Raw genomic sequence first — 22369 nt, forward strand, 5'->3', positions numbered from 1 at the left:
ACCAGATTATGCAACTATATTCCCAACTTTGTATGTGATGTTCCAACAAAAGAAGTTGAATGGAAATTCCTTGGTTAGCTGGGAGAGATTAGCCAGTAAAGGTAAACAAATGCCTATTTTTTAAACGTTTGTAGGATGCATGAGTGGACAAAACTGGGCACCCTAATCCTCTAAGCACCCAAAAAATGATTCATGATTGGGATACCGACCACATATAAATTCGACGAGAATATCTAACATTCAAGATCAATCTACGAACATGGAAGGTCCACCCCATGAGCGGCAAACCATTCGTAGCAGAGGACTTGATTATAAAATGACATGATCCACTACAGTCCATTTGTGCCAAACATGCCATAAGACACTTGAAGATGAAAGGGAGAATGAGGGGTGTGCACCACTTCCAAAGCCTGAAGACTCTAATAATTGGATGCATATCCTTACTACCCTGGACATTTTGCCTAGACGCACTAGTACAAGGTTTGCTATGGCAGAGGGGTAAGATAATACATTGCTATACATGCTCAGTTTAGCATACCTGACCAATGTCGCCACACCCAAGAACTTGAACAGGCTATTAGAGAAAATCCATCAAGGGGTACATGCTCCCATAGAATGCACAGGCCTGAGGGATTGATTAACTACTGGGCTCATAAACCTAATTGATTCTAGGCATGGCTCTGATACCATGTTGAAATTTGAGCATAATGATGAGCTATGATGGATCAAACACTAGAATCAACATCATTAACAAAGTGATTAGCAAATGATTAAGATGTAATTAGTGAATAATTCGTAAATGATTAAGACATAATTAGTGAATAATTAGATTAATGTAGGTATGGATACTCAAAAACCAGCAAATTCTCATTAGGACAATGCCTCAATTTATAGAGTTTACATCAAGCATAAAATCCCATTGATTTCTCCATGATTCACTCCCAGAATATCTCCACCTCTTGCCTGATTCTCTCCACCTCTTCTCTTTTCCCTGAATATCTCCCAGAATAACTCCACACTCCTAAATTCTCTCATGCTACCCTTTATTCTCTCCTAGTAGATTCTTCTCACCTTTTAACAGGTTCTTTCACAATTACATCTCCTCTTTTACAGCCTCTAACCAAGGGCTTGTTCCTGCACACACCCTATTCACTTGTATTTTCAACAGTGATAAGCTTCATGGAGTCACTGACTTGGGGAGGATTGTAGGGTGGTATGTGGGTAGGGGTGGGAGCAAGACCTGGATGAGAAAAACTTAGAGAGGAAAGATTGGGAATAGGAACCACTTGTGGAGCAGCGGGAGCAGGGAATCCAGGCTGTGATGGTGCTGGAGAATCAACAGGAGAAGGAACAGCAGTAGAGAAACCTCGTGAATCCATGTCCTCTGATAAGAAACCTTCTCTAAAGAAAGGGGTTGAAAAAAATCAGCAAGTCCTCCTCTCAAGCTTTGCACAGCAAGAAGAAAGGGAGGATGGGTGGGAAGCTGAAAGGAGAGGAGGAAGATCTCTCCAAGATGTAGTTTCCTGTCCTCAGCACCTAGAAGTGGGCTTCAACAAAATCAAAAAAAAATCTGCAATCTTTGTTGAAAATTCATAAATACAATAGTCCCAAGTGTTAGATGAAGAAAACACAGCACTCTTGAGGAAGCCTCTACTCCTCTCGGAAGAAAACGCAGCACCTTCTACACTAAAATTTACAAAAAACACAGCAAACTATCGACGCCGAGCTGCTCTAAAATAGAAAACACATCTTTCTTCTTCTCACAAGTCAACATTTTTCTTTGATACCATGGAAGAAAAAGTGAAGAAAATATAAAACACAGATGTAGGCCCAGGTACAAGACCTATAAATGCTGAAAACTGATGTTTATTGCCTAAAATCTGAGCACGAGGGAAGCCCGTAGGTGCTATACAATGGTGAGAAGCAGTAGCAACTGCTAATGACCTCAACTGAATGCTAAAAAATGAGATGAACTAGGGGAAAGGGAGCCAGCCCTTATATATTCCCTTAGGATGCTGGTCGGCTACCTATAGCAAGCCGACAACATGGCAATTGCATAAAATGCCACAAAAAATGCCTAAAAATACTAAAAATGGTATGTAAAGAGAGGGAGAAATTGAGTGGCAAGCACTTAATGGATCGTTTCCTCTTGGGCTTGTACAATCCAAGACTCCACAACCACACGTTGGTTTAGGACCCCTCCACCTTTGATCAAGCTTACAAATGGGCAATCTTTCTCGATGATGACAACATGCGAGAAAGCTATTCCACACAATTGGCCACCGTGCCAATGACAACCCAAAGCTCATTTGTAACATTACCTTCCTCTCCTCTCGGGAACCAAGCCTTACCGCCGGTGGCACCACCCCCAACTAACTTCGCACACATAGCGCCACCGTGACCTTCTTTAGTGCCCATCTTTCCATTCCAACCGTTGCCTCTAAGAAAACCCCATTCATCATGGAAAGAGACAAACTAGGTCCATTGCTAAACCTGTGGAGCCCATATGCTCTGCCATCCTCTTTGAAGCACCCATAACACCTCATCTCCCTTTGTCGGTGCCTCACATGGACCCTAAACTAATTGTGCACACTATAAGTGCACTCGTAGGGAGAAACCACCTCTTCTGTGTTTCGTCTGCCACACAAGGACCCCATAGAGTGGCTGAATACCATAAAAAAGAAACGCCAATGACACCACAATGTCACAGCTCTGGAATTGACCATTACTACAAGGATTTCCCTTTGCAATTAGTTTCTCACTCCTCCAGAGTCAAAGGCGTGCCATCCCTCAACATGTTGAGTGTTCAGCATGGGAAGATATCCCCTATCGTCCCATTGAATGTCATTACACGGTTGCAAGCCAAGCTATATAAGGCCACATCCCAAAACAAACAATACTGTAAGCACATTGACTAAGGTGATGATCAGGTGCGCATCCGAACTAGCTCAACCAAGACCATGTCATCCTCCTTTGGGAGTGATGATCATGCCAAAATGCCACTCCCCCATGCAACCCCCCAAAAACTCACCAAACAAAAAAAATGGTTAGCCGCCGCATATCCCAATGCCATCGTTGAGAAGCAACGTCTTCAAGAGGCCCAAGCACTGGTAGAGGACTACCAGGATCAACTTGAACCGCTACCTGTTTTTGTGACCTTTGACCCAGTATCTGAGTGTGCGCCATCCCCCATAGAACCTGAACTTCCGCACCCGCCGGTAAGGTAGGATCCCCCTTTTACGCTCAACATCGAGGAAGATCCGTTCACCAACATGACGTTAACAAACGAAGATCTTGCCCCACATGCACTTAATCCTCCGGTTCATATTCCACAGGCGGCCAAGCCCAAATCCCAAGTTCACATCGTCGCGACTAGTGACACAGAGTCCAACAAAGACTCATGAGGTGTGTATACACACACACACACACACACACACACACACGTGTGTGTGTTATTTTATATAAAATGAAAAAGAAGCCTTAAAGAAGAGGAGAGTGTATGAGGGAAAGGGATTCAAAAGGGGGGTCCATGCCATAACCTTTAGCTACAAATTATGAGAAAGGTCCACCAAAAAAAAACACTTAGGTTTATAGAAGAGAAAAATGAAGAGAAGGAAGACAAATCATCAGGGGGAAACTTATGAGAAAGGTACACCCAAAAAAAAACACACTTAGGTTTATAGAAGAGCATAATGAAGAGAAGGAAAATAAGGCATTAGGAGAATATTGATGAAAGAGAAGTGACAAAATGATTAGTTTATGGAGGGGTTAAGTTAGGAGGGTATGAACCCTTCCTTCTCCTTCGGCACCATTGTTCTCTTTTAGTGTTTCCCAAAAAAGTGAAAGCCTTTAGTATACATCATGTGAGGCCCAAATACCACCTCCTTTGTGGAATAACACCATTTTTATATATAGCGTTGACACTATTGAAGCTTGTAGCAAGCATGACTCTAATACGGTTCCATTCAAAGTAACCTTTTTCACATTTTCATGAGATTTCCCTCATGCGCCTTTTAGGTCCATAGGGTCTATATTACCCTCGCGTACTTTGCAGAGCCATAGGGTCCATAGTACCCTTGTAACGATTTGAGTTGCTCCTTTTGTCACAATTCCATGCCGAGGGGACTTTTATGTGACCTTGTTTGGAAATGAGCCACAACATGTGCCCTATGAACGTGTTGTATCCTCCATTTTTCTCTCTTCTACTAATTTCATTGTTAGCATTACTTCTAGGAGTTCCCCCCTTCGGAGTGTCTAGTTGATTTCTTTTGTATGCATTGTTCTTGATGTGGGATCAAGTTCACCTTTACGGGTGTCATGCCATGATGCATGTCCATAATCTGGATTTGACACCAAGTAGCTTCTCCTTTCTTTCTAACTTAGCCAGGCTCCTTACTCTTAGGATTAATGTGCTTCCTTTGCATTCTTGGGGCCTTGTGTTTTCATGTGATTACACGCTTGTATGGTTTTTGATTTTTTTGGATGCACCTTAATTCCTTTATCTTGTCTTGATGCACCTCCTTTTTCATTGCCATCTCTTTTGGTTGAATGACTTAAGGCACCCACTCTTGCTCAATCATTTTTTGATTCCCTACTTGGTGCTCTTGAACTGCCCTGGATTAATTAATCACGATAGAGTTTGTGGGTTGAGGGGAGGTCCTAGCCTTAGGTATCCACCAATATTGTAAAGTACTTGACCTAGCCTTAGGTATCCACCAATATTGTAAAGTACTTGACCTAGCCTTGGGTTGTTGAGCATGACAAACGTTCTTTGGGACTCACTTTTGCACGAGTCTAGATTGCCTACATTGTGGAAATTGGGACATAGGTTGCCTAAATGATAGAGCATTTAGCCCTTGCATAATGGATGATCTCGACATATGTTGCCTACATTGTTTACTTTTGTTGAAACATTTTGTCCTTTGCATTATGGTTATTAATTGAAGACCTTATGGTTACTAATTATATGTAATCGTTCAAACATTTTGTCTTCCGCTTTATGGTTTGAAACTGAAGATATAACAAGTCTAATTATATGTAACTTACTCAATCGAGCATTTATGATTGGACACCGCAAGACGTTTGAGAAAAGGAAGTGCATGACAGGCTGAAAGAGTCAGCATGTAAGGAAAACAAGTTTTTGAGAAGATCTTTGTGCGTGCGATTAATCGATCTTACGGATACTTTGCGGATTACACTTCTGACAAAGTTTTGATGTTAAATCTCCAAGATGGATACAGCTAGCGTATTATAAAAGCTGCACTCCGGCTTATCTACAGCCAAGCTGCGCAGCGCACCCATCCACCCATATATATATTCTCTATCTAGAAGCTTGCTCGTCTCCTCCGCCCGACATGCCGAGCTCCGCCACCGGTGCACGCCAAGCCAAAGCCGATGGCCCTGCCAGCGTGCTGGCCATGGGCAGCGCCACCCCTCCCCATATCTTCTTGCAGCACGAGTACCCGGACTTCTACTTCAGCGTCACCAACAGCAACCACATGACCGACCTCAAGAAAAAGTTCCAGCGCATTTGTAAGAGGCCGCACCCCATGCTGCTGGTGAGAAGTACTGGAACTCCATCCGTACTCTGGTTCAAACGAGTGAATCTAACGTTGCTCTGTCTGTGTTGCTCTGTGTGTGCGGCACGTGTACTGCAGGTGAGAGATCAGGCATCCAGAAGAGGCACATGTACCTGAACGAGGAGATCCTGCGGGCCAACCCGAGCATATGCGAGTTCTGGGGCGAGTCCTTGGATGCGAGGCAAGAGCACATGGTGGCAGAGATACCCAGGCTTGGTGGGGAAGCTGCGCTCAAGGCGTTGGAGGAGTGGGGGCGGCCCATGTCCTGCATCACTCACCTTGTCTTCTGCTCGACAGGTGGCATGGACTTGCCGGGGGCAGATTGGGCTCTCACCAAGCGTCTGGGCTTGCGCCACAATGTGAAGAGGCTGATGCTGTACTCGCAGGGCTGCTTTGGCGGAGGCACGGCCCTCCGCATGGCCAAGGAGCTGGCCGAGAACAACAAGGGCGCACGCGTGCTAGTGGTGTGCAGCGAGATCACCGTGGTGACCTTTCGTGGGCCCAATGAGACCCATATTGACAGCCTTGTGGGTCAGGCGTTGTTCAGTGACGGCGCCTCCGCCCTCATCGTCGGCTCCGACCCCATTGCTCACGTGGAGAAGCCCTGGTTCGAGGTACACTGGACGGGCTCCTACATTTTGCCCGACAGCGATGGGGCCATCCAAGGCCAGTGGAAGCAAATCGGCCTCACTTTCCACCTCCACAAAACCGTTCCACAGCTTGTCTCTCAAAATCTTCGTGCCGTCTTGCAAGACGCGCTGGATAACACTATCGACGGCGGCGTCCATGCTGATGACGATGACCATGCAGCAGCAACAGCACGAGAAACCCCTAGCCCCAATGACATCTTCTGGATCACCCACCCAGGCGGCCCCGCCATTCTCAACCAAATGGAGCAGACACTGAAGCTCAAACCCGAGAAACTGGCTGCCACTAGACAAGTGCTCGCTGAATACGGTAACATGTCGAGCGCTTGTGTTTTCTTCGTCATGGAGCAAATGCTGCGGAACTCTCTCAAAAACAAGCTCTCCACTTCTGGGGAGGGCTTCGAATGGGGGGTGCTTGTCAGCTTTGGCCCCGGTGTGACTTGCGAGGCCCTTCTCCTTAAGAGCCTCCCCCTTGGTTGATGCCATAACTACTACACACATTCTTGAGTCTACTACACACTCTTGAGTGAATAGATCATGAATGATATAGGATAATATACACATATGTATGTAAGTAGACATGTATGTGCGCATATGCATGTATGTATGTATGTCTAAAAACAAAGCCTAGCCAATAACTTATCGACTTTACAGTAGGAAAAAGTAAAACCCGATCTTTTATTATATACCTAGAATAAAGAAAGCAAGGCTCCTTCCTTGTTAAACTACTTTACTAGTTGCCCATTATCAACAGAGTCTTTTGTGAGAAAGCAGAAATGTTGATTGCCTATTAATAGTCTTGGCTTCTCATTATGCTATTGTACACATGCACATGCACTTGCACACCTAACAAAGATAAGGGAGTTGCTATATTTTGATGACATCGCATGGCAATGGTCTTTATTCAAGGAAGATAATATTGGTTAAAGCAAGTAGTTGCAAAAGAGGAAAACAACACAACTCACTCTAAAAGATAAATTGGTTACTATTACCTCAAGCATGCAATCCTTTTTTTGTGGTGATGGGACTTGGGGAGAGAGATTATTTGGCTCTGTCTTGAAGAAAGCTATGATATTGTGCAAAGAAAGAGTGGCACAATCATAATCAACTGATCCTTGATTAGGCCATATTACCATAGTGCAATGGAATCAGTAGCATATAAAATTGGGTTATAATCAGCCCTACGATGTTGCAAGCATGACACAACATTATGAGTGACTCTAGGCAAGGTGGAAAAGTAAGCCTATGTTGTTTCAAACTTTCAGTATCAAATTAAAAAAGTCACTTTGCGACTATGATCGTGATGCCTAAAATATCACTCGTTGATGCTTTTTGCAAAAGCTGTCACTATAAGAAATCTATCTAGTACTGACATTTTCTACCAACATTTTTAAGGAGAGTTTTTTGTAAGCATATCGTACGGCCTCGATATAGTTGTTGTGTATGTGCATCAATAATTTACTAATTAGATTTTATAATAAATATTAGTGAATACATTTGATTTGAATAAATATATATATATATATATATATATATATAATGATTGTTATCCTATACAAGGTCTATGGATCCAAAGAGATCAATTTCCAATGTGCTCTCTATATCTCCTATATCTTCAAACATGGGATTAAAAGGGAATTTGTTACCATCCGTAGAAGGATCCAAGGATGTACGATCGGTAAATTCACTAGATGATGATGAGCTCTCCTCATGTTCTATCAATTGATTCTCAAAATGAAATTGTTTTCCACAACATTTCCATTATGAGAATCTCTTTGCTTTACTATAAGGGAATAACCCCACACTGACACGTCCCATAACGACGTTTTAGACTTATATTTTTTTCAACCTTTTGACTCCCCTATCATTGATAATATAGGGTCATTCGTAGAAGCATCGAGAAATACAAATGTTAGTAAAAGCGTCAGAAGTTTTGTTGGTATATATAAATGCTAGTATGATGTCATTATATTAGCATGCCATGGTCATTCTGATATTACTAACTCTAGTCGCCTGACACTTATATCCACAATCGTTTTGATAATTATACCGACCCTATATTTTTTTGGGGTAGAATGTGATAGATTGGGGTTGGTAGAGCTCAATCTCTCTAAAATCTAAGGACCTATTGTGATACCAATGCAAGAATAGGACAGACTGGATGGCAAAGATGCCAGAACCACTCTTTCCCATTTTGCCACTGGTACCATAACAGGTACTTAGATTTTTGTGAACCCTAGTCTATCCCATTTTGCCGTTGGTGCCATTTCAGAGAGACTGAAGGAAAGGTATTCAAAATCAAGACATTGTTTTACACAAAAATATGATTTTATTTATATTGCTAAGTGCATCATTTATATTATTGTGTCACAAAAAAATAGAGCCAAGCTCTAACAAAAAACATTCATAAAAAACAATCTCCCTACTTGTCATCACCTCCTTCCCCTTTCTCATCATTGTGAGCCTCTTTCGGGATTGCATGCATAAATATAGGCAAACCATAAGTTACGTGCTACCAAAACAAAGTTTTGTAAACTTAATTAGAAAGGGAATATACTTTTGTAGTTGATAATGTGGGATCAATTAATTAGATGCACATCGATGAAGATGATGAAGAAGAATACCATGATGACTGCTCAGACTCTTGAGGTAACATATTTATTGCATTTGATTATTTAACACTTTTCGATAAACTCAAGGAGAGTTTTTATGCATCAAAAGTAAAACTTCTTGAAGGAACTCGCCCTTCCATCTTGAATTATCCTTTATGAATTTTTCACTATGTATTAGTCTTGTGGTATGGGTTACGAGATTAATCCTGTGTGAAGGATTCCGATGCATACTTATCTCTACATCTGTGTGGGATAATATCTAGCGGTATGGGACACTATAATTCATTACACATAGAAGTCCTTAATATAATGTATTTTGTTAGGGAACACACTTGAATTTATTTAGTATATGATAATTGATCTCCTTTTCTTGCATAAGCAAACAAGCATCTAAGGTCAGTTGCTTATCCAAGTAGGATAGATGTTACATAATCTCCACCCTTTAGTTGTACGGGGATGCCCGAACGCTAGTGTGCCATCCTAGTGAATTGGTATCGTGGGCGACTACACATTAAATATTGATTACCTAGTGGTATTGGCATAGCTTAAGACCATGCTTGATGGGTGTATAATGTTAAAGTGTAACAAGTAGTGCCATGCTTGACAACTGTATTGTGATCAAGTGAAACAAGTGGACTATGCTTGACAATTGCACACGATCGAAGTGAAACAAGTGGTTTATGCAACTGATGTGCCATGCTCATTAGAGTGTAACAAGTGGCAACTTACACCATGCTAGATGATGTGTACATAATGATACTCTCATCATAGTGAAACAAGTGGTGAATATATGTTGTGTTTGTGCCTATCAATGTATCATATTGGGATTAATTGTACACTAGGCCATTAATTGGGATGTGTTTACAGAAATAGGTGATGAGAAATGTGTATGTGTCACACATAAGGGATCTTGTCTATATCGTATTAGTTTTTATTATTATTTGTGATTTCACGATGGTGTGAGGATCACCAGTTTAGGTGTCACACGAGATTTTTGTTGTTGTATCATTTTCTTTACACAACTGAGGACAATTGCTTCCTGAAATGGGACGACTGTTATTACAGGTATATATTTTATCATATTTTTTATGAATTAATAATTGAAGAAAAATATGCTTGATTTAATGTATGCAGGAATCGGCTTAATGGAATGTGCAAATGTGTACAAGATTATTATATGTAAAAATGTGCACAAAGTTATTTTATGTAACAAGGCCCACTAGTAATTATATTTGGGCAAAGGTTTTTATATGTACAAATCTTAGGGATTTTGATATGATTAAAAATATGTAAAGAAATACCCCAAAAGTTGGGAAAAGCAAGCCCAATTTGTATGCTTATCTATTCTTAGCTCCTTGGGCTATTTTTATGAATAAAAATCTCAAAATACTTAAGTCGTGGAAGTGGAGCTACACACTTGAGGGGGGAGATTGCACCCAATCTGGTTTACCATGTGGTATTCTCTATCCTTTACTTTTAATGGTGGTGATGTTATTCTAACTCTTTTGCCTTGTGTTATGCTAAGTTATTTAATTATCAATTTCAATTCAAGTCTTTGTTTCAATTATGATGTAATTTGTGAGATTTTTAATTAATTCTTCAAGAAGTACAAAAGGGTCCCGTGACATCGACATTAGCACAGATGATGATCATGATGTATCTCATATACATACACATGATGATGTATTGTACACACACATATATATGATGATATTGATACACTAGCACACGATGATACACATGCACATGATATTATTGATACTACACATGCACGTGATGATGATATATGTGATGGTGTTGTGTGTGAGTTGGATCATGTGGGCATGATCTCGAGGGTAGAGATGGCAACGAGCACATGGAGCATTGATACTTCTATGCCCATCTTCCTTCCTACAGATCATGTGGATACATTAGTTGATTGTGGGAGAATTTTATAGGATAGTATGCATTCAATTAGTGATACATCCATTATAGCACACGAGTTAAGTGATACTTCACATGTGGGTTCTCAAGACACTTATGGGGGCACAGGCCTGAGTTCCTTGTGCTAGAGATAGGACATGCTATTCTTCTACGGCTTTGGCATATGGATAAGTTCCTGATATCACTACTCCTAGCCTTTATAGTGAACCTTGCAGTGTTCACTTGGCTATAGTCTATGTATTTAAGAAGTCAAGTATAGTGTATGAGGGTAGTATTAATTGTATTGAGGTGACATCTCATAGGAGACATATGATTATTCATATCGATCTATAGAGTTCCACATTTGACTTACATATTTTCTTAGATCCATTATTGATGGAGATAGACCCTACCTTATGAGGATTACTTCAGTGACCTTAGAGATTATAGGGTTAGGGATTTTATGAATGATGATTCCATTTATCTCTCATGTGTGGACACATTGTCTCAGTCTTCATCAGTGAGATGATGATGATGATTATGATAATCCTATTGATCATATTCTTATCTTGGGGGATCATGCCCACATAGAGGGATTACACATAAGGATGTGATGCATAGCTTAGGTCATGCATATACACACATGGATATAGTGGATCGTGCCTCAAATTTTGTCAAGTTATGCTACATTGAGAGATGGTGTCGATTCGTATTGGACTTTACATGATGCTGACTATAAACTACCTGCATTTGGTTTCCGTGATTATTGACACAACCCTATGTTTTGTGAAGTTGAGACATTTAATTTTGGGTGTATCATTTTCCATTTTCACTCGAGGGGTCACCGTATATATCATGTGTGTTCAAGGCCTATATCTTATCTGTGAATTTTTATTAATTAAAATTAACCATTTTTTATACAATTTGTATTTTTTTGAATTTGTTTTTAGAAACCCCTTCTTTCTGTGAAAAAAGTAAATAAACTATACCTTTTTTATGCACTCATGTGATATATTCATGTATTTTTTAGTGACCCTCCCCCGGAGCATTTGCAGTATCTGGTTTTTTATTATGTGGCTCGACATTCAGATGTGCCTATGGTACATCCTAGTCTTGGCTCTTGGCTTGCATGATGGTTATTTTGTGCTAGGACATTTCGATATTCTGGCCACAAGCTTTGCCCTTCAACACAGGAGGATTTAGGGCTAGCCACATCATCAACATTGGTCTTCCATATTTACCATTTGATCCAAGTGGTTCAAGGGCCATGATTTTGGAGTTTGGATGGTTCAAATTTCCCTTTGATCCAGGAGATTTTATGATTAGCTTCATCATTGATAGGAGTTTGATATGATTTCCATTTAACCTTGGGGGTCATACGACTCATTGGCTTCAAATTTAACTCAAAGGATATATTGTTAGCTTCATCATCTGCATTATACTACATTCTTTTCCATCTGATCCAGGAGGGGCCATATGCTTGGATGACGACATCGACATTCAGCTTTGGATGTGACATTTTTTGGCTTTTGTATATGTTTTTTGTGTATGACCACCCTTCAATTTCGAGGACAAAATCATTGTAGGAGGGGATGGTTTATAATAAAGAGATTTTAGGCTTGCACATACACATGGGGATGGGCTTAGGCACACAAGGGTTAGAGGCATTTATACATGTGGTGCTAGGGCATGAGGGCCTTGGGACTATAAACGGCACTAGCACCACAACAGAATGAGGGTTCAACAGCAGTGAAAATAATAGCACTTTTATAAGTAGAGTACAGAGATGTTGGGCCTATTTTGCTTCTAGAAATGCTACTATTTTTGTTGCAATGGGATCACTACTTAAACACAAAAATAGCAGCAAAAATTTGTTGTGCATTAGTGAAATTTCACTGCTGCTGGAGCAGAGAAGTATCGCTACGAATTCCAGGGAAAAAGAAAGCTAGGGCAGACTGGGGAGTGTGCACACACAAGACTCCCAGTCTGCCCCAACTCTTTTTTTTAATTGATATAGATAATTTTTTGATACAAACATAAACTTGAAAAAGAAAATAAAACTGGGAAAAATGAAAGTGAACCAAATATATATTATATTTCTCGCTTGGTCAGGCCTTTGGCCATATACCAAAAAAAAATCAAGGAAGGGGAGGCTAATCAAAATCCTCATCAGATTCCTTGGGCTCGTCTTTGTCTTCATCTTCACTTGCTTCACCTACTTCATGGTCATAGTCCACATCATCCTCTTCCTCTTCCTCTTCATCCTACAAACATGCAAACAAGAGTAAGGTAAGTATAAAACAATAAAATACAATCACATATAGATAAAAGAAGGGCTTAGCAACTATTTACCTCATCATCTTGAGTCCCCAAAATGGACTCATTCAAGCGTACACCTCGCATACGCATCCAAGCCCACAATTGCGGACGGGGAGCGTCATATCCATAATTGTACTCTTGTTTTGTTGGGTCACGCCCAACAAACTCCCTCTATAAAAAACAATTAAAAAAAGATACAATTAGTTAAAGGAAACAATATTGTTTAAAATGAAATGAAACATATAACCCAAACCAAATACATGCATAAGAGTCAATTTATCAAAGCATAAAACATTTATAAATAGCTATGCATAAAGTCTTTATACATATAGCTTATGCATAGAGCCTACGCATAAAGCTTTGCATAGGCTCTTATGCATAATGTGCTATACATAGTCTCTATGAATAAATTTCTTATGCATAAGCTTACATATGCTCTATGCATAAAGCTATATGCATAGGCTCTTACGCATAAAGCATATGCATAGGCTTTATACATAGAGCCTATGCATAAAGCGCTTATGCATAAGCTTGCAGATGTGCTATGCATAAAGCTAGGCATAGAGCCTATGCATATGCTTTATGCATAGGCTCTTATGCATATGCTTTATGCATAGATCCTATACATAAAGCTAGGCATAGAGCCTTTGCATACACTTTATGCATAGGATCTTATGTATAAGCTTTATGCATAGGCTCTATGCATAACGCTTATGCATAAAATCTATGCATAAGAGCTCTTTGCATAGAGCCTATGTAAGCTTATGTGTATGCATAGTCTTTATGCATAGAGCCTATGCATATGCATAGAGCCTATGCATATGCATAGGCCTATGCAAGCCTATGCATATACATAGGCTTGTATAAGGCTTTTTGCATCGGCTTTATGTATAAAGCTCTTATGCATAGAGCTCGTACGCATAGGCGTTATGCACTAAGGTGAACCTAAACTCGGAACCCAAGAAGAACACATTAGGGAGTTTGGGAAAATCCCAATTCCCATTTTGCAAGATCGAAAAATAGGGGCATGGTGAATCTTTTTAAGATTTTGTGAAAACCCTCTCATGTGACATATCTTTAGAAAGCTCTTTAAGAGAGGGTTCTAAATACACATTCTCTGACAAATTGGGAATTGGTATGGTCAAGATACACCAAAAATTAGATTGAAATTTTTTTCCAAAGTAACGGGATTTTTTCAATTTCCCTAATATGGTAATCAAGGGTGAAATAAACAAATATCTTGTATTGAGGATTACAATAAAAAGAGGGCTTACCTCTTTTTTGTGAAGCAAAAAAGGAGAGGATTAGTGCAAGACCTACAAAACATAAAATTAAGTAAAGTGATTAGTAGCACATCTAAAGTGATTAGTAGCACATCTAAGAGCTGCAGCTAGGCCTTAAGAGCTCCATCGTAGTTGCTCGTCATTGCCGCCTGCACTCGTTGTTGTCACACCGAGGGTTGCTCTAATCCAACGAGGGTTTCCATGTGATTTTTCTTCAACAAATAGTCAACTATATATATATTGAGAATATTAACTCTAATTTTATTAGAGATAATATAATCTACAGTCCCTTTAGGACTAGATTTATATCTACTCTTTAAGAATGATATCCCACATGAGTGGGTTTTAATGTACGGTAAGGGAGATATTTGATTTCTTTTGTATGCATTGTTCTTGATGTGGGATCAAGTTCACCTTTATGGGTGTCATGCCATGATGCATGTCCATAATCTAGATTTGACACCAAGTAGCTTCTCCTTTCTTTCTAACTTAGCCAGGCTCCTTACTCTTAGGATTAATGTGCTTCCTTTGCATTCTTGGGGCCTTGTGTTTTCATGTGATTACACGCTTGTATGGTTTTTGATTTTTTTGGATGCACCTTAATTCCTTTATCTTGTCTTGATGCACCTCCTTTTTCATTGCCATCTCTTTTGGTTGAATGACTTAAGGCACCCACTCTTGCTCAATCATTTTTTTATTCCCTACTTACTACCCTTGATTAATTAATCATTTTTTTATTCCCTACTTACTACCCTCAATCATTCTTGCAGCACGAGTACCCGGACTTCTACTTCAGCGTCACCAACAGCAACCACATGACCGACCTCAAGAAAAGGTTCCAGCGCATTTGTAAGAGGCCGCACCCCATACTGCTGGTGAGAAGTATTGGAACTCCATCCGTACTGTGGTTCAAACGAGTGAAACTAACGTTGCTCTCTCTGTGTTGCTCTGTGTGTGCGGCACGTGTACTGAAGGTGAGAGATCAGGCATCCAGGAGATCCTGCGGGCCAACCCGAGCATATGCGAGTTCTGGGGCGAGTCCTTGGATGCGAGGCAAGAGCACATGGTGGCAGAGATACCCAGGCTTGGTGGGGAAGCTGCGCTCAAGGCGTTGGAGGAGTGGGGGCGGCCCATGTCCTGCATCACTCACCTTGTCTTCTGCTCGACAGGTGGCATGGACTTGCCGGGGGCAGATTGGGCTCTCACCAAGCGTCTGGGCTTGCGCCACAATGTGAAGAGGCTGATGCTGTACTCGCAGGGCTGCTTTGGCGGAGGCACGGCCCTCCGCATGGCCAAGGAGCTGGCCGAGAACAACAAGGGCGCATGCGTGCTAGTGGTGTGCAGCGAGATCACCGTGGTGACCTTTCGTGGGCCCAATGAGACCCATATTGATAGCCTTGTGGGTCAGGCGTTGTTCAGTGACGGCGCCTCCGCCCTCATCGTCGGCTCCGACCCCATTGCTCACGTGGAGAAGCCCTGGTTCGAGGTACACTGGACGGGCTCCTACATTTTGCCCGACAGCGATGGGGCCATCCAAGGCCAGTGGAAGCAAATCGGCCTCACTTTCCACCTCCACAAAACCGTTCCACAGCTTGTCTCTCAAAATCTTCGTGCCGTCTTGCAAGACGCGCTGGATAACACTATCGACGGCGGCGTCCATGCTGATGACGATGACCATGCAGCAGCAACAGCACGAGAAACCCCTAGCCCCAATGACATCTTCTGGATCACCCACCCAGGCGGCCCCGCCATTCTCAACCAAATGGAGCAGACACTGAAGCTCAAACCCGAGAAACTGGCTGCCACTAGACAAGTGCTTGCTGAATACGGTAACATGTCGAGCGCTTGTGTTTTCTTCGTCATGGAGCAAATGCTGCGGAACTCTCTCAAAAACAAGCTCTCCACTTCTGGGGAGGGCTTCGAATGGGGGGTGCTTGTCAGCTTTGGCCCCGGTGTGACTTGCGAGGCCCTTCTCCTTAAGAGCCTCCCCCTTGGTTGATGCCATAACTACTACACACATTCTTGAGTCTACTACACACTCTTGAGTGAATAGATCATGAATGATATAGGATAATATACACATATGTATGTAAGTAGACATGTATGTGCGCATATGCATGTATGTATGTATGTCTAAAAACAAAGCCTAGCCAATAACTTATCGACTTTACAGTAGGAAAAAGTAAAACCCGATCTTTTATTATATACCTAGAATAAAGAAAGCAAGGCTCCTTCCTTGTTAAACTACTTTACTAGTTGCCCATTATCAACAGAGTCTTTTGTGAGAAAGCAGAAATGTTGATTGCCTATTAATAGTCTTGGCTTCTCATTATGGTATTATACACATGCACATGCACATGCACACCTAACAAAGACAAGGGAGTTGCCATATTTTGATGACATCGCATGGCAATGGTCTTTATTCAAGGAAGATAATATTGGTTAAAGTAAGTAGTTGCAAAAGAGGAAAACAACACAACTCACTCTAAAAGATAAATTGGTTACTATTACCTATAGCATAAGATAACACAACTCACATATGTGTTATTTTAAGCATGCAATCCTTTTTTTGTGGTGATGGGACTTGGGGAGAGAGATTATTTGGCACTACATGTCTTGAAGAAAGCTATGATATTGTACAAAGAAAGAGTGGCACAATAATAATCAACTGATCCTTGATTAGGCCATATTACCATAGTGCAATGGAATCAGTAGCATATAAAATTGGTTTATAATCAGCCCTATGATGTTGCAAGCATGACACAACATTATAAGTGACTCTAGGCAAGGTGGAAAAGTAAGCCTATGTTGTTTCAAGAAAAGTAAGCCTATGTTGTTTCAAACTTTTAGTGTCAAATTAAAAAAGTCACTTTGCGACTATGATTGTGATGCCTAAAATATCACTCGTTGATGCTTTTTGCAAAAGTGATCACTTTAAGAAATCTATCGAGTACTGACATTTTCTACCAACATTTTTAAGGAGAGTTTTTTGTAAGCATATCGTACGGCCTCGAAATAGTTGTGGTGTATGTGCATCAATAATTTACTTATTAGATTTTATAATAAATATTAGTGAATACATTTGATTTGAACAAATATATATATATATATATATATTGTTATCCTATACAAGGTCTGTGGATCCAAAGAGATCAATTTCCAATGTGCTCTCTATATCTCCTATATCTTCAAACACGGGATCAAAAGGGAATTCGCCGTTACCATCCGTAGAAGGATCCAAGGATGTACGATCGGTAAATTCACTAGATGATGATGAGCTCTCCTCATGTTCTATCAATTGATTCTCAATGAAATTGTTTTCCACAACATTTCCATTATGAGAATCTCTTTGCTTCATTATAAGGGAATAACCCCATACTTACACGTCCCATAACGACGTTTTAGACTTTTATTTTTTTTCAACCTTTTTACTCCCCTATCATTGATAATATAGGGTCATTCGTAGAAGCATCGAGAAATACAAATGTTAGTAAAAGCGTCAGAAGTTCTGTTGGTATATATTCATTGATATAAATGCCAGTATGATGTCATTATATTAGCATGCCATGGTCATTCTGATATTACCAACTCTAGTCACTCGACACTTATATCCACAATCATTTTGATAATTATACCGACCCTATATTTTTTTGGGGTAGAATGTGATAGATTGGGGTTGGTAGAGTTCAATCTCTCTAAAATCTAAGGACCTATTATGGTACCAATGCTAGAATAGGACAGATTGGGGATTGGCAGAGATGCCAGAACCACTCTTTCCCATTTTGCCACACTGCTACCATAACAGGTACTTAGATTTTTGCGAACCCTAGTCTATCCCATTTTGCCATTGGTGCCATTTCAGAGAGACTGAAGGAAAGGTATTCAAAATCAAGACATTGTTTTACACAAAAATATGATTTTATTTATATTGCTAAGTGCATCATTTATATTATTATGTCAAAAAAATTAGAGCCAAGCTCTAACAAAAAACATTCATAAAAAACAATCTCCCTACTTGTCATCACCTCCTTCCCCTTTCTCATCATTGTGAGCCTCTTTCGGGATTGCATGCATAAATATAGGCAAACCATAAGTTACATGCTACCAAAACAAAGTTTTGTAAACTTAATTAGAAAGGGAATATACTTTTGTAGTTGACAATGTGGGATCAATTAATTAGATGCGCATCGATGAAGATGATGAAGAAGAATACCATGATGACTACTCAGACTCTTGAGGTAACATATTTATTGCATTTGATTATTTAACACTTCGAAAAACTCAAGGAGAGTTTTTATGCATCAAAAGTAAAACTTCTTGAAGGAACTGGCCCTTCCATCTTGAATTATACTTTATGAATTTTTCACTATGTATTAGTCTTGTGGTATGGGTTACGAGATTAATCCTGTGTGAAGGATTCCGATGCATACTTATCTCTACATTTGTGTGGGATAATTTCTAGCGATATGGGACACTATAACTTATTACACATAGAAGTCCTTGATATAATGTATTTTGTTAGCGAACACACTTGAATTTATTTAGTATATGATAATTGATCTCCTTTTCTTGCATAAGCAAACAAGCATCTAAGGTCAGTTAGTTATCCAAGTAGGACGGATGTTACATAATCTCCACCCTTTAGTTGTACGGGGACGCCCGAACACTAGTGTGCCATCCTAGTGAATTGGTATCGTGGGTGACTACACATTAAATATTGATTACCTAGTGGTATTGGCATAGCTTAAGACCATGCTTGATGGGTGTATAATGTTAAAGTGTAACAAGTAGTGCCATGCTTGACAAGTGTATTATGGTCAAGTGAAATAAGTGGACTATGCTTGACAACTGTACATGGTCGAAGTGAAACAAGTGGTTTATGCGACTGATGTGCCATGCTCATTGGAGTGTAACAAGTGGCAACTTACTATTGAGATATCGAGCTCCATAATGACTGCCTGGTCCCACACTTACACCACTGCATGGTTGGTGAGATCATGGGTGATATGCGGCCAGTGGGATGACAGGCTAGGTGACAGCCATTCTAGAGACTGTAGCGCCAGCTCATTTAGTTGGGTTCACACTATAGAGAACCCTAGTATGTATTTGGTTGAGTACCTTTTTATATTGTATGTACTATTATCTTTGTATATGGTGTGTTGAGTGTTATGTGAAGAAGAAGAAGATTTTCAGCCTCTCACCTTCTTGTGTGTTCTCTTTTAGGGTTTTGTGAGTGTGTGTGTGTGCTTACAAGAGCTCAAGCTCTCTTCTCCCCTGCATCTTTTCATGGTCAGGTTCATGCTAAGGGCTGAGCTGCAAGAAGCAAGAGAAGCACAGGAAGTGTTACAAGGGTAAGAGCTTCATCTACTCTTCCCTATTTGTGTTGGCGACTACACCCTTGTGTCAGTAGCTCTACGGGAGGCACCGGCAAACGATCTCTGATTGAGGAGCTTTCTTCATGGTGGGAGTAAAGCTATAGGGAAACTATACTATCCTATTGTGGGCAGTCCTACTGGATAAAATTTTTGGTGCCGAAAATTCGTTTCGGGCACGTTTATTACGACCTTCATTTTTTAGAAAGCAGGCGATTTCGAGCACTGCGGGTAAGTCATCGATTCTCTGCAGAACTCTGTTTTAAGAACTGCAAGAAGACAAATTGGTTGTGCAGACATTGTGTGTGCTGCACAAGGAGGTCAACAGTTGCCATTGGGTGTATGTATGGACATTGAGGTCACTGGTTGTGACATTTGAGTGTAGTACAGTACCGTTGCAAAAAATACAGCAGTTTGTGCAGGACAAACCAGAGTGCTGTTTCTGGTAAATTTGTGTCTGGCAAGATGTCAAATGATGGCATAAACCAGATTGTTGCTGAGAAGCTTGATAAGAACAACTTCCATGCTTGGAGGTTCGGGCTGACAAATTTCCTGATGGGAAAGGGTTACTGGGACTATATAGAAGGTGAGCATGAAGAGGCACCGCAGATACCGGAGATCAATCCGACTGCTGCGCAGATGTGAAAGAGTTCAAGGATTGGAACCAAGGAGCCATAAAAGTTATGTATTGGCTCTCTATTAGTATACAGGACACCATGATTGGGCACATACAGGATGCCAAGTCCCCCCAAGGAGGCGTGTGGGACGCCTTGGTAAAACTCTATGAAACGAATACCAAGGCACGAAAGATACAGTTGAAGAATGAACGTCATACTGTGGAGAAAAAGAGTATGTCTGTGAATGACTATGCATTGAAGATCAAGGGTATTGTGGAATCCCTTGCATCTATTGGCGTTTCAGTAGATGATAATGATAAGGTGGAAGTTTGTCTACGTGGTCTCGGGCCATAATACATGACGTTCAAGAAGATGTCTATTTAGACTCAAGAAAACATTCCCAATTTCACAGATTTGGTATCTATGTCGATTATAGAAGAGAAGAGCTTGGGTGAAGACCAATAACCTTCACAAAACAAAAACAGTTCAGAGCAACAGGCCTTCTACAGAAGTTTAGGAAGAGGATGAGGTAGAGGAGGCCGTGGATGTGGCCAAGGAGGTGGCCGAATAGGTAATCAGAATTATGAGCAACAACAACAGTCCCAGAATTCACAACAACAACAATACGTAGGTGGAAGAGGCCAATTCAGAGGCAGGGGGAGTCAAAGAGGTCGTAGAAATTGACAAAGGCAGTATAATGATACACGTGGATGCTTTTATTGTGGTAAGCCTAGACATGTGCAGGCAAATTGTTAAGAAGCAGGCTGACATGCAAAATGGAAAACCGCAGCAAAACAACTATGCATCCTCGAGCAGAAACAATGAGGATAATGAAAGGTTGTTTGTTATGCAGCATGTTGTTAATGCCATGTCTGAAAATGTTGAAGCAGCGCATAAAGATGATGTATGGTACGTTGATTCAGGTGCTTCGAACCACATGACAAGTCATAGGGAGTGGTTCAAGGAGATGAAAAACCTTAAAAGACCAGGTTTTGTGGAAACAGGGGATGACACAGCTCATCCAATTGCCCATGTTGGAGATGTGCCATTGTCTATGCAGCAGGATGACAAAGTGAAGTACCTTGCAGATGTACTTCATGTTCCGAACATAACAAAGAATTTGGTTTCAGTTGGCCAGATGATTGAGCAGGGTTTCCAGGTTCGGTTTAACCCCTGATGGTTGTTATGTTGAAGACTTTAAAGACAAGCGCAGGTTGGTTGCAAAAGGCAACAGAGTGGATAGAATGTTGACATTGAATGTAAACATGCCTAAAGTGAGTGTTGCGATGTTTGCAAATGGTTCAAGAATTGTTGCACACAGACATTTGGCATAAAAGAATTGGACATGTGAATGTGCAGAGAATGAAGTCTATGCAGACTAAAGGAATTGTGACAGGGCTGCCAAAGTTTAAAGTTGAAGGTATGCAAAAAATATGTGAAGCATGCCAATTTGGAAAGCAAACAAAGCATGTATTTCCACGTGACAGAAATGTGAGTAGAAATGCACTAGATGTTGTGCATTCAGATGTATGGGGTCCTATGAAGACCATGTCTATGGGAGGCTGGAGGTATTATGTGACATTGATTAATGACCACATAAGGAAAGTGTAAGTATACTTCATGAAGGAGAAGAGTGAGGTGTTCACTCATTTTCAGAATTTCAGAGTTATGGTTGAAAAGCAAACAGGGAAATATGTAAAGTGCCTAAGGTCAGATGGAGGGGGAGAGTACTTCTCCAATGAGTTCTCTGATTTTTTGAAGAAAAATGGTATTCAGAGATAGTTTACATGATGCAGATACACTTTGCAGCAAAATGGAGTTGCTGAGCAAAAGAACTGGCACATTGCTGAGATTGCGCGAGCATTGATGGGAGAGAAGAATATGCCGCATAGCTATTGGGCTGAGGCTGTTTTTAGAGGCAGTTTACATCATGAACAGGACTCCAACTGCAGCCATACATGATGTAACTCCAGAGGAGAGGTTTACTCGCAAAAAACCTGATTTGTCTCGTCTGAAAGTCTTTGGATGCATTGCATGT

At 40.7% G+C, this 22369-nt stretch overlaps 1 protein-coding gene and 1 pseudogene across 1 annotated transcript; both read left to right on the forward strand.

Moving 5' to 3' along the window:
- The first annotated feature begins 5296 nt into the window (after nt 1-5296).
- On the forward strand, nt 5297-7443 carry LOC147630324 (chalcone synthase-like). The gene is made up of 2 exons (XM_086809975.1): nt 5297-5532; nt 5658-7443. The coding sequence occupies exons 1-2, from the start codon at nt 5355-5357 to the stop codon at nt 6704-6706; spliced, it is 1227 nt and encodes a 408-aa protein (XP_086666101.1). The 5' UTR covers nt 5297-5354; the 3' UTR covers nt 6707-7443.
- Nucleotides 7444-8854: 1411 nt separating this feature from the next.
- LOC147630325 (chalcone synthase pseudogene) lies at nt 8855-16611 on the forward strand (annotated as a pseudogene).
- Nucleotides 16612-22369: the final 5758 nt, after the last annotated feature.

This window comes from Cibotium barometz, chromosome 16 (assembly GCF_041138505.1).
Source record: "Cibotium barometz isolate CiBa-2024 chromosome 16, ASM4113850v1, whole genome shotgun sequence".
NCBI classification, from domain to species: domain Eukaryota; kingdom Viridiplantae; phylum Streptophyta; class Polypodiopsida; order Cyatheales; family Cibotiaceae; genus Cibotium; species Cibotium barometz.